The sequence below is a fragment of the Megascapheus bottae genome, chromosome 18, assembly GCF_031878675.1.
Source record: "Megascapheus bottae isolate mThoBot1 chromosome 18, mThoBot2.hap1, whole genome shotgun sequence".
NCBI classification, from domain to species: Eukaryota; Metazoa; Chordata; class Mammalia; order Rodentia; family Geomyidae; genus Megascapheus; species Megascapheus bottae.
In genome coordinates, this window is record NC_143526.1 from 40,891,569 (window position 1) to 40,904,311 (window position 12,743).

A 12,743-nucleotide genomic window follows, 5' to 3' on the forward strand; every position below is an offset into this window, starting at 1 on the left:
GAGGCAAAAGCTTCAGTGTTGGTTGGGGCCAGCCACCTCTGAGGTACTGGGCCCCCCTTCTGCTCCACAGAAACTCCATTTGTGCCCCGGGTCACTCTACCAGGCAGCTGCCTTAGCCAGGCCCACGGGCCCTGTGTGGAGGTCACATAGCAAGGAAGACCATGCCAGCCAAGACCTTAAAAGACTGTGATTTCCACGTCGGCCTCCTGGTCACAGAGTCCGTCCAGCCCTGCACAGAGCTTGTTCATCTTCTCGAAGGCCAAGCGTCCTTTTTCTCCTGAGACGGAAAGCCCACGTTACTAGATGTCCCCACTGGCTCTGCAGGGCCCGAGGGGACCTCCACCCGGCCTGGCCCCCACCTGGGTATCTGCCTGGAACATGGCTGGCCAGCTATGGCCCTGCAGCCCCTCTTGCCCTTCCCTGTTAGTCGCACAAGAACCCTTGCTTTACCAAAGGACAGTGTAGCCTCCCGTGCTGCCGCTCGCACGGCCTCCAGGTCAGACTGGCACAGGCTGACAATCTGCTCAATGCTTTCCACGCCCTGTGGGGAGAACACATGTCCAGTGGGGGTGTTCTGTCTTGAGACCGTCTCACTCTGCAGCCCAGACTGGCTTCTGCTTCAGCCTTCCAAGCACTGGGGTCACAGGTGATGACAGCCAGCGAGCTGTTGGCAATTGGTGGATGTCACGTGAGGAGCCCTGCACCCCTGGGCCTCTCTGCCTCCTGGCACTGACCAGTCCTCTTGGCCGCTGGGCTGGGAGAACCAGGATCTGTTCTCATGTCTCCCAGCGCCCTCTGCTGGCCCCATGTGGCTGGACGCTGGGGCAGATGCAGGGCTCCTACACGAGGTCCACCCTGGGTGCTTTCAGTGGGTGCAGCAGCCCTTCATCTAACCAAGGACGATGAAGTAAACTGCCAGTGCGGATGAGGGGAGGGAGAGCAGGCAGCCACTCACGTCGGAGGTGTGCAGGAGGGGGAGCACAGGGCCTCCCAGGTCTTCGGAGGCCCATGCTGTGTGCCCGGCACTCACTGGGTCACGGTGTGTGTGGGGAGGGGGTGATGGCCTGAAGCCCACATCATAAAGCGAGGACACACTGAACCCCCGGTACCCTGGACCAGCGCCTGAGTTCTTTTTGTTCACTTATTCAGCTGTCCAGTGCTCTCGCCCTCCCACCAGCAAAACACTGCTTCCCTTCTGCCCCGTGCTCAGAGGGCGAGATGGCAGGGTGCTTGCTTTACACCTTTTTCCTTGTACAAGTTAACTGGGAATTTTCAGGCATATGATTCAGGAACTTGGGATGGGTCCCCGCTCCCCGGACCTCCACCCGCCCGGAGGCCAAGCACATGGACTGCTGCTGCCTTTGTCGTTGGGTGGGCAGGGCCTCGCCCCTTCTTGGTCCGTAGTGTGGGCCACAAGCCTGCTCCCACCACTCTGCCAGGATACCGGGACTCACCCTAAGCTGCTGGAGCGCCATGCATGCAGCCTGCTGGAGTTTGGGGTCGCTGTCAGCCAGGGCATTGGTGTAGAAGATCACAGCCTGGGAGGAGAGCGGGTGGCATGAGCCAGGCCAGGGAGCTCCAGTCTGCCCTCCTCTAACTTGAAGTGCCAAGTGCCGGCATGTGGGTTTGTTACATGGCTCTCTGATGTGTGTGTGAACTCTCCACATGGAGTCTTAAGTGTCCCTGAGGACCAGCTGATGGTGTGACTGGAAACCTCAGGCCTGGGGTCTCCTTTCCTGCCACCTCAGCGGTTGCTGCCTGTCATGGCGTAGGGGCCACCACACTGATTTTAGAGTGGACTAAACCCAGTGAGTGAGTGCTAGAATGGATGGTTCAACATCAGCCAGGCACGGAGGTCTATGAGACTCTTACTTCCAGTAAGCCATTAAAAAAAAGCCCAATGGGGCCAAGAGTTTGGCCTAGTGGTAGAGCGCTTGCCTAGCATGCACGAAGACCCAGGTTCAATTCCTCGGTACCACATACATAGAAAACAGCCGGAAATGGTGCTGAGGCTCAAGTGGTAGAGCTCAGACCCTGAGCTCAAGCCCAGGACTGGCAAAAAAAAAAAAAGCCCAATGGCATGGTGAGGCTGTGGTGCAAGTGGTAGAGCACCAGCCTTGAGCAAAAAGGTCAGGACAGCACCCAGTTCAAGCCCCAGGACCAGCATGCACACGAATGCCCGTGCACACATGCACACAAAGAGAACTCAAGATGCCATGCATATGCAGCACAGCTCCCACTTCAAGCCAGATCCAATCCTCAGTGCCCTAGGCCCCAATCTCAGTGCCACCCTGCCCCCTGCCTTGGGCATCTGTGTCCTGGCGACCTGTACCTTTTCCCGGAAGCTTCTGTTTCTGGTGGCTGCGGCCAGGCGCGCCCTGGCCAGCCTGCATAGTTTCAGGGGCCCGTCCAGCTGCAGCAGTGCCCAGGCGCGCAGGGTCTGGGGCAGGGGCTGGAGCCGGCCCAGCCGCTTGCCCTGCAGCTTCCGGAGGGCCCTGGCCTGCCCCGCGCCGCACAGCTCCTCCGCGAGTGCCACTGCAGGACAGCGACAGGGAGGCACGGTGTGGGGGGAAAGGCAAGGTCCCTCAGGTCCCGTGGCTGCAGAGGGAGCCCCCACCCTGAGGGTACACAAAATGGCCACCAAACCTCCAGGCTGGCAGCCCCTTAGGTATCAGCTGCTCTCCAGGTACCAGCCCTGATCTCCATGCCTCCCCTGCAGCTATACATGGCGTCTGTGTCGCTGACGTCTGGCACCGAGCCTGGCACCAGCTTCTGAGCCGGCCTGGCCCCTACCTTCCTTGGTGAGCTGGGCCAGGTGCTTCTCCAGCTCCGACACGCCCTGCCTCTGCAGGTAGCCATGGAACTGGAACCAGGTGACAGTCCGCTCCTCCGGGAGGCCGGCCACGGGCAGCAGCCCACTGCAGCTGACCACCTGCTCCAGGAGCCTGCGGCACACTGGCCCACGCGAGCCAGAAGAGGAAACTGAGGCCTCCTCCAGACACTGAGGGGAGAAGGCTCTCTAATAGCAACCCAGGCAGCCACAGGCCATGTCTGCCATACTGGATGGAGTCCAGTGGCTGGGGGCTACCCTAGCCTGACAGAGGAAACTTGAGGGGCTCACCCTTAAAGAAGTGCCCCCAGCACTTATGGACCCTGCCCATGCCCACTTGTCACCCCCTCCACTGGCATCCTTGACCCCTTTAAGGCTCAGGCAGGGGGCAGGGGCTGACACATCTGGGCACTTGGGAGGACCCCAGCCTGGCACCGTGCGGGCCCTGGCACAGGCCTGCAACAAGGCCACCATCCACGCACGCAGGCCCTTCGTGGCGAGGCCGGAGGGAGGTACCTATCTCCAGCTGCCCCGGGTACTTCCCACGCACACGGGCCAGGAACGTCTTCTTGAGCTGGCTCAGCAGCGTGAGCGCCGGGCAGTACAGCGTGCGGCCGGGCTGCGTGCAGCCGCGCCACAGCAGCAGGCAGTCCTTCCGCCAGGAGGCCTGCGGGGCGACTGAGAGCGGATGGGGAAGCCTGAGGCTGGGTGAGAACCAGAGACACCGCGACCACGGCAGAGTCCTTCCCGCCCTGTGTGCGGAGCGTGCAGCCGCCCGCCCATCTGTTACGGGGAAGGGAGGCACGCATGGCCCCCGGCGGGTGAGCAGTTACTTACTCTCTTCCACACACGTGGCCTTGCTGACCTTCTCAAAGTCAAGGTCAGCAAGCACCTCCAGGACCTGCCTCTGATGCTCCACTTCTTCTAGAAGGCAGTCGTGGATCAGTGTCGACAAGTTAGGGGAGACCAGTTTCTGGAAGGAGCCCAGAGTGCTTTCTCATTACCAGACAACACTCTCCAGGACCGCCATGCTGAGCCCCTGGGAAGGCTTCGCCAGGCTGAGCCAGGAACAGGCTCCCCCACCAGAAGGGGCTCAGTTCCAAGTCCCAAAGAAAGGAAGAGAATGGATGTGATGGCATTTGAACCCCTGGATACAGCCGGACCTGAAGGCCCTGAGTCGAAGCCCTTCTGTACCACGAGCTACTATATTTTTCTTTTAGCTGAGCCAGTTTTGGCTGAGGTTCTGGCATCTCCACCGGAACACACGAGCTGGGGGAGATGGTCACGTGACCCCTCACCAGCCCTGGCCTGCACCTCCCACAGAGGGACCTCACTGTCATCCACCCCGGGACAGGCCAATGCAGCCTGTGCCAAGGTGGCACCCCTTGCAGAGCCACCTCCTGGTATCCAGGCCCATCCCACCCCGCTGCCGCTGCCCCAGCCCAGCCACCTGCAGCAGGGCCTTGCAGACATGGAGGTGGACGGTGAGGAGCGCGTCCAGCTCGGGGTCGCCAGCTGTGAGCTCCCCCGTCGCAGCGTTGAGCGATGTGGGAGAAGGCGGGGTCCCATCCTTCCTGATCAGGAGAAGGGTGGCCTTTCTCAGCCCGCTGCCTCCGGGCCACTGAGTTGAACCCAGACCCGCCATGAGCAAGCTGAGAGCTGGGGAAGGGGTTGAGTGCAGCACCGCCTGGACACGCCGAGGAGAGGGGGTCCCACCAGGAGTGCAAGCCTGAGCCCGGCTCGGGCCCTGGCCCAGGCTCAGCTTACCCATCTGTGAGGTGGGAGGGGAGCCTGGCACCCTGGGGCGGAGGGTCTCACAGCCCAGGCCCCACCTAGAGGCTGGCTGGGCAAGCACCTGCCCAGCCTGCGGTAAGGGGACAGAAAGAGGCCCTGGGGGCCACTGTGAGGGGCAGGACAGGCTGCAGGGGGCACCAGGCGGGGACCCCAGGTTGTGCCGCCCGGTGGGCAGGTCACAGGAGTCCAGGGGTGCCCTCTGGGTGTGTTTTTGAGATTCTGTAAAGCTTGTTCCTGAGGGTGGGGCAGGGGGCAGGGCCAGGAAGGAGGGACAGCGCAATGCCGGGGGGGGGGCACTCACCCTGCACCCTGGGAGCCTGCGAAGAGCGCCAGCTCCTCGGGGCCCAGGTGGGCCTGCAGGAAGGCGAAGCTCTGGAGGATGCAGCCCATCAGGCTCTCGGCAGAGGCCCCCCAGGGCTGTGGACAAGCGCCGCAGCTGAGGTCCGCTGGCCTCAGCTCCCACCGGCCCCCCACAGCTCCACGCGGGGCACATCCACGGGGGGGGGGGCAAGGCCTTCGGTCCCCCGCAGTGGTTAGTGACATCCCAAGGGAGGGACCCAAAAACATGTGGATATGAGACAGAGAGTGAACCATCCAGGGGGACGCTGGGGACCCCCCCCCCCGGCCGTGCCAGCCACCTTTACCCTGTGGGCCTTGACTGGGCTGCAGGATTAGTGTAAAAATCCCCAGAAACGTGGGTTTCTGGACAGAAACTGCCCAGCATTTAACCGTGGCCTCCATCTATTTGAAATGAGGTGGCGGCTGGCCCACGACTCGCTGCGGGCTGGGGACTGAGCCCTAGCACTTCTCCAGGGAGCAGGGGCAGAAGAGGGAACACTGCTCAGGGATCGGGGCTTCCTCCCAGTGGCGCTGGAGACTGGCAGATTGCGTGTGTGAGTGTGTGTGTGCACGCGCATGTGTACTGTATGTGCACAGGCTTCTGGGGCTTGACCTCAGGCCCTCAGCTCCCTCTCCCCAGGCTGAGCCACTCCTTATAGAGAAGAGTCTCGTGGCCTTTTCTTGCTCAGGCTGGCTTCTAATCGAGGTTCTCATGTCAGCCTCCTGAGTAGCTGAGATCACAGGCGAGAGCCACTAGTGCCTGGCTCTGGGGACAGTCTCGTCTGTGCTGGAGCTGGCTCCAGGGCCGGATCTCAGCCCAGCCTCATCCCCAGGCCTTGTGCCCCACAAACTACACCCAAGGCCCAACCAAGCAAAGTCTGCTCAAGGCCAGACGTGGTGCTAGGACAAGCTCACAGAGAAAACCCTGGGCAGCCAGAGAGCAAGGCTGGCTGAGGCTTCGTGCGGCACAGGCCATTCTACTATTTTCTGTGGGCGCCCGACACTGAGCCTTGTGGCCTGCTGGCGATGCTGGGTCAGGGTCCTGCAGACCCAGTGTTGCGGTGTTTTCACCAATTGCTTGTGATCAAACCTCATTCAGGTTTTGTTTAAAGAAACATTTTTGGTGCACAGCCCTTGAGCTCAGAGCCCACAGCTCTAAGCTGGGATGCATGTGCTCCTGCCAACTCTGCACCCAAAGACACGCAAACGCACACTACTGACAAAAGGCACAAACGTGACCAGACGGGAATTGGACAGACACTTGGTTGCAGATGCATGAAGTAAGAAAGGCAAGGGTCACTTTGTTGACCATGTTACGACTGTGTACGCAGGGTAACTTCAAGTTTTTGTCACTATAGAAGTGACTGGAAGCCAGGCACAGTGGCTCACATCTATAATCCTAGCTACTCAGGAGGCTGAGATCTGAGGATCAAGGTTCAAAGCCAGGCAGGGCACAAAAAGACCTGAGACTCTTATCTTCAATTAACCTCTAGAAAATGGGAAGTGGGACTTGGCTCAAGGGTAAGGTGTTAGCCGTGAGCTGAAGAGCTCAGGGACAGTGCCCAGGCCAGAGTTCAAGCTCCATGACCCACCACAAAAAAAAAAAATATGAATTTCTGAGTAACTTCTGTTTTGAAAGTCCAATTAAGCAAGGCACAGAGGCTAGCCTGGTAATCCCAGCTCTGGAGGGTGAGATCGAGAGGATCTCAGTTCAAAACTAGCCTGGGGAAAAAGACTACATCTCAGCCACCAAACAGGACATGGTATTTCATGTCTGTAATCCCAGCAATGGAAAAGCGTTAAGTAGGATGATTGCAGGCAAAAGGCAAGAGGCCTTATCCAAGCACCGAAGGCAAAGAAGATTAAAAGAGGCAACGGGGAGGGGTTGGGTAGAATGGAGGACGTCAGACCAGAACCCAGAATTCCTAGTGTTTTTAACTGGTTGGCCAAAGAAGAGAAGTCTTTCAGAGAAACTAAAGAATGCAGAATCAGAGTTTTCATGTGGGGTGGGCAGGATTTTTTAAAATGCAGACATGGGGGACTGGGAGTTTGGCCTAGTGGTGGAGTGCTTGCCTAGCATGCACAAAGACCCAAGTTCGATTCCTTGGTACCACATACAGAGAAAAAAGCCGGAAGTGGTGCTGAGGCTCAAGTGGTAGAGCTCTAACCTTGAGAAAGTCCAAGGACAGTGCTCAGGTGCTGAGTTCAAGCCCAGGAATGGCAAAAATAAAAAAAAAGAAAGAAAACTTCTTGGGGCTCGGAGCATGGCCTAGTGGGAGAGTGCTTGCCTAGAATTCACAAGCCCTGGGTTCGATTCCTTGGTACCACAATTCATAGAAAAAGCCAGCAGTGGTGCTGTGGCTCAAGTAGTTTTCACACTGAAGTCAAGTGAGGAGTAAAACACAGAAACAGTGGCTGCGGGCTGCCATTGCGCAGTTCTGCGGCTTCTGGAATTGATTCCTGTGTCAGCAGGCACATGTATGCTGTTTTATTTTGGGTCTCGTTCGCTCATGTCATAGAAAGATAGAATAATCTGCCCCGTCAGGCCTGCTGGCCGCCTGCTCCCCAGCCTTCTGTGGACCGCAACCCCGGCAGAGCTGCCTGGGGGAGAAGGCTCTGCACGAGGGTGGGGGCGAGTCTGCCAGGTGGCTGGGGTCTTTCAGGGAGCCAGCTCTGTCCCCAAGTGTGGGTTCTTAACCGCCAAGTGGCAGCCCAGCAACCCACGCAGAAGGCTCTCAATGGAGCCAGCCTCTGGGCCTGCGTGAAGGGAGAGAGCCTGGGGAAGCTCCGTCTCCCTGGCGCTGTCATCGCAGCCCCACGAGGACTTGTTACCCTCCCCTGGACATGGGGGGCAAAGGAGGCCTGGAGGGAGACACCCCGACCCCAGGCCGCGCGTTGCTCTGCCTGTTCTTAGCCACTGGGCCGGGAGCGGGGCAGGGCCACCCCGTGTGGGCCTCGCGTACCTTCAGCCGGTCCCTGAAGCCCAGGACCTGGTACTCCAGCTCCTGCAGCTGCGGCTGAGTGGGGCCTGTGGACCTCAGCAGCTCCAGGACCTCCTTCAGGGGCCTCAGGGGGGCCCCCAGGGGCCCGTCGTCTCGCTCCCCATCCTGGCCGTCCTCCCGGCCCTTCTGGCCCGGTGGGCTGCAGGGGTTGTGAAGCAGGAGGCCCCGAGGCTGGGTGCGGCTGTCCACCCCCAGGTCCCTCCAGCCTGACTGGCCCAGGCTGGGGCCCCCTGGCCGGCAGGGCAGCTCTGGCAGCAGGCCCCGGGGTGGGGGCTGGGCCCCAGCCGCCTGGACGGAGGTGGCAGGCCTGATGCCCGAGGGCGGGAAGCCCGCATCCAGGGTGGACGCCGCCGCCGCCGCCGCCGCCGCCGAGCCGGCCAGGTCCTGGGGGTCCTCGGAGCTGAAGGAGTCCAGTTCCAGCGGCTCCTGACTCCGGCTGCGCGGGCCAGGGCCCTGGAGGTCACCGCTGGACAGGTAGCTGAAGATGGAGGTGGCCCTGGGCGTTCCCAGCAGCGCCTGCTGTGCCGGCTGCCGCCGACGGAAGGAGCGGACCCCTCATCTCACAGCCACCCAGGGCCCGGCCACCCCACCCTGCGCTCCCCTGCTCAGGACGGTGGAGGTGCGCCTGGGGGTGCGGTGTCCCACAGGCACTGAGGATACCCGGTGACGCCCTGTGGTCCCCATAGCGCTACCTGGCCTCCCTCAGGCTCACATGCCACCTGTGGTCTGAACTCGATCTGTGTGTGCGCTGGGGTTTGAACTGGGGAGGGGACACTGCCACAGAGGCTCCAGGGGACCCCAAGAGAGGCTGACCCCACTCCTGCCCCCAGGAGACAATCATTTCCCTTCCCCCAGGGGCGGTGGCTGGCACTCACCAGGTAGTATCTCTCCTGGAAGCTGGGGGTGCTCGGGGGTGTCCAGCTGTACAATGAGCCCTTCCTGCTGCCCAGAGAGTACTTGCCAGGGGGGCTGGGGGACAGCAGCAGGCCCTCCGAGCCGAAGGGGCTGCAAACCAGACAGTCCTTGGTGTCTGGAGGACCTGGAGAGCCACGGCCAGGGAGGGGGGACTGTAGGGCTCAGGTGGGGTCCATGGCTTTGTGGTTCCCAGACAGTGTCCAAAGCCATCCAGAAACAAAGGGCTCTGCTCATTGTTTAGAGGGTTGGTCCTGGGCCTGCGTGGCAGCTGTGAAGCCACGCACGGCATCTTGAGTTCTCTTGGTCCTGTTACTTTGTGGTATGTGTGTGTGTGCATGCATGTACGAGCTAGTCCTGGGGCTTGAACAGGGCCTAGATGTTGTCCTGACCTTCTTGCTCAAGTGTTCTACCATTTTGAGCCACAGCGCCACTTGTTTTTGTTCTTTTTCTGGTGGTTCATTGGAGATGAGTCTCACGGACTTTTGTGACTTGTATGCGTGGGCTAGCTCTGAACTGAGATCCTCATCTCAGCCTCCTGAGTAAGCTGGGATTACAGGTATGAGCCATACACCTGGCTCTGGCTCTGCTAAATTCTTTTTTTTTTTTTTTTTTTTTTGTGGGTCATGGGGTTTGAACTCGGCCTGGGCTCTGTCCCTGAACTCTTCGGCTCAAAGATACCACTCTACCCTTGAGCCAAGCCCTACTTCCTGTTTTCTAGAAGTTAAATGGCAATAAGAGTCTCAGGTCCTTTTGTACCCTGGCTGGCTTTGAACCTAGATCCTCAGATCCCAGCTTCCTGAGTAGCTAGGATGACAGGCGTGAGCCACCGCACCCGGCTTCTGCGAAATTCTTTACGTGAAATTTTCTTTCCACTCTGCTGGTGGGGGAGGAACAGTTCCAGGGCAGGAATATGAAGACACAGAGCTGAATTTGCATCCAGCTCTTACCTCATCCAAAATCTATGATGCTTGCTTTTATCACTGCACTGTGCCTGCAAGGCCTTACAGGAAGAGCTGGGATGGGGCACTGACCGTCCCAGCGTCACAGTCAGCCTAGGACCGCAAGGCACACAGAGACCTAGGTGGAGCCGAGGGACCTGAGGCACCTCTGTGGGCTCCGATGGCCCGGCAGGGCCAGCCTGGGGCTGCACAGCACTGAGCTGTGGGCTGTCGAACGGGAGCCTGGGATCTGTGTGCTCCGCAGGCTTTGGGGAGTAAAAGGGTAGCGGGACCCACTCACTTCCACAACACCTCCAGCTGCAGCTTGACGGTGCCCAGCTCCGTGATGTCCACCACGACGACCTGCGGCCGCGTGGTGAAGAAGTCGGCGGTGTCACAGGTCACGGTGCCCACTGCCAGGGAGCCCAGGCCCCGCAGCTCCGTCACCTGGAGTGGGAGATGGCGCTGGGATCTGAGCTGGGCCCAGGGTGGCTCCTTGGCCCCGCCCCCGCCAGGCCCCGCCCTCTACCCAGGCCCCGCCCTCCACCCAGGCCCCGCCCTCCACCCAGGCCCCGCCCCGCCAGGCCCCGCCCTCCACCCAGGCCCCGCCCCCCGCCAGGCCCCGCCCTCCACCCAGGCCCCACCCCAGGCCCCGCCCCGCCAGGCCCCGCCCTCCACCCAGGCCCCGCCCCGCCAGGCCCCGCCCCCACCTTGATCTCCAGGCTCTCATGCACCATGGGCACGAAGGCCTTCTCCTCCTCTTCCCAGGTCTGGCTGTCATCGGACTCAATGCGGCCCTTCAGCCTCCAGCGCTGGCGGCCCAGGCGCATGAGCACCTGCAGGCAGTGCCCACAGGGGCGCAGTGTCGGCTTCCGGTGGTCTCCCATGCCACCTGCCTGCCCTCCTCCCCCCCAGCCCCGCACTCCCTCCCTCCCCTCCCTCCCCCACGGCCAGGATCTCCAGAGCTGACCCCCGGTGCTGGCTGTACCTCATACTGGTCTCCAGGACAGAGGCGTGCATAGCCCACCAAGCCTGCAGAGAGAAATAGGTTCCCAGCCAGAGAGCCACCGGCCCTCTAGTGAGCCCGGCAGCTGGGAGAGAACAGCAGTCACCATGCAGGGGGGCAGACGGGGGCGGGGGAGGCCTGCCCACAGCCACATGTCACAGGGGACCCAGAGCCCCGGGGTTGTGGACGAGCCCCCAAATCCCTTCCCACCCACCGGAACCACCTCGGCTCACAGCTGGCAGCCTGACCTTTCATCCGGATGAGAAACTCGCCCAGGTGGACTTCCAGGGCTGCCTCGATGAGCCACATGTCCTGCAAAGCCCCGAGGTGGCTCAAGTGTCTGCTGGCCCCCTCCCTGCCCGCCCAGGGGCCCCATCGGTCCTTGCTCCATCCACCTGTCGGGCGTGGGGGAGGGGCGGGGAGGGGGAGGGCTGCCCACCTCCGTGCACTCCAGCAGGCTGCGGCCCAGCTCCTGCAGGCTGCCTCGGGAGGCGCGGCTGGGGGGGCCGCTGGAGAAGGCCCGCTGCATGTTGGAGGCGCCATCCCGCAGGCGCTGCTGAATGCAGTAGCCCTCATAGAGCTCGTCCACCTGCGGACAAGACCATGGCACCTTCCTGCACCAGCCTGTGCCCCATGGAGCCCATCCCGCACCGAACCCGTGCCATCTGCAGGCTGCTCCCCGGAAGCGCCCAGAGTCCCATCCCAGGCACGGTGGATCAAGAGCCCAAGGAAGAGGTCAGTGCCAGGACCTCGTGCTGGCCGGTGCCCCCCTGGCACACGATAAACACTCAGGCCGCTCTCGAGCCGCCTTCTCCCTCCACTCTTCTCATCTCGCCTAAGCCTGAGCTCCGCGGCCTGAACCACACGCCCACTTTCGTCTTCTAGTTGTTCTTTGGGCGTAAGTCTCCAGGGCTTTCCTGAGCTCAGCCTGCTGAGCAGTGCGGATTACAGCCACGAGCCTCCAGAGCTTGGTGGCTGATTTGGGGGGTGAGGGGTTGGTTGTGGGGCTTGAATGATGGGCCTGGGAGCATCCCCTGAGTTCTCCAGCTCAGAGCCAGTGCTCCACCAATTTGAGCAACAGCTCCACTTGCGGTTTTTAAGTGGTTAATTGGAGATAAGAGTCTCTTGGGGACATTTCTGCCTGAGCTAGCTTTGAACCTGGATCCTCAGATCTCAGCCACCTAAGCAGGTAGGATTATAGGTGTGAGCCACCAGCGCCCAGCTGGGCTAATTGAAAGCGGGGGGAGTGGGCTGGTAACACCCCACCACCCAGGGAGTGCCAGGGAATGGCCAGGGGCCCAGGGAGCCAGGCATGACGGCACTGCAGGCCTTAGTCAGGCTGAAGAAGCTGCTGTGTGAGTGGGGAAACACGGTGCAGTGGGCCTTCACTTTCCACCTGTGCCACGGGGCACTGGGCCCAGCCGTCCCATACCCACGCCAGGCCTGCCCCTCACACACCCCAGGGAGGAGCCCCTGCTCTCCTTCCACGGGCCCAGGCCTGGGAGTGAACTGCAGCCCTGCCTCCTCCAGGCCCGCGCCCCGTGACACCCGCCGTGGCCCCGAAGCCACTCACCTTGCTGATGTAGAACTCCATCTTGCGGATGTACCTTTCCACCGAACGCGTCTGCTGCTCCCAGGAAAAGAAGTGTTAAAAATGTCTGGGCTCAGGAGGCCGGAAGCATAGCCTAGTGGTAGAGTGCTTGGCTTGTATGCACAAAGCCCCGGGTTCGATTCCTCAGTAACACATACATAGAAAAATCTGGAAGTGGTGCTGTGGCTCAAGTGGCAGAGTGCTGGCCTTGAGCAAAATGTGTCTAAAGACAATGCCCAGGCTCTGAGTTCAAGCCCTACAACTGGCAAAAAAAAGTGTGTGTGTGTGTGTGTGTGTGTGTGTGTGTGTGTGTGTCTGGGCTCCTGCC

At 61.0% G+C, this 12,743-nt stretch overlaps 1 protein-coding gene across 1 annotated transcript in view; it reads right to left on the reverse strand.

The window, feature by feature from the left end:
* The window catches only part of Ripor3 (RIPOR family member 3), a 58,275-nt gene continuing 45,532 nt past the window's right edge, over positions 1-12,743 (reverse strand). The window contains exons 6-22 of the mRNA XM_090352519.1: positions 12,398-12,451; positions 11,264-11,413; positions 11,073-11,136; positions 10,807-10,850; positions 10,529-10,654; positions 10,120-10,265; positions 8,841-8,970; positions 7,927-8,493; positions 4,926-5,041; positions 4,281-4,404; positions 3,668-3,803; positions 3,347-3,508; positions 2,794-2,955; positions 2,333-2,535; positions 1,455-1,538; positions 451-541; positions 1-277 (exon numbers count right to left, since the gene is read on the reverse strand). Of these exons, the coding sequence (XP_090208645.1) occupies positions 177-277; positions 451-541; positions 1,455-1,538; positions 2,333-2,535; positions 2,794-2,955; positions 3,347-3,508; positions 3,668-3,803; positions 4,281-4,404; positions 4,926-5,041; positions 7,927-8,493; positions 8,841-8,970; positions 10,120-10,265; positions 10,529-10,654; positions 10,807-10,850; positions 11,073-11,136; positions 11,264-11,413; positions 12,398-12,451 (2,460 nt within the window). The 3' untranslated portion in view covers positions 1-176. The remainder of the gene's footprint in view (positions 278-450; positions 542-1,454; positions 1,539-2,332; positions 2,536-2,793; positions 2,956-3,346; positions 3,509-3,667; positions 3,804-4,280; positions 4,405-4,925; positions 5,042-7,926; positions 8,494-8,840; positions 8,971-10,119; positions 10,266-10,528; positions 10,655-10,806; positions 10,851-11,072; positions 11,137-11,263; positions 11,414-12,397; positions 12,452-12,743) is intronic.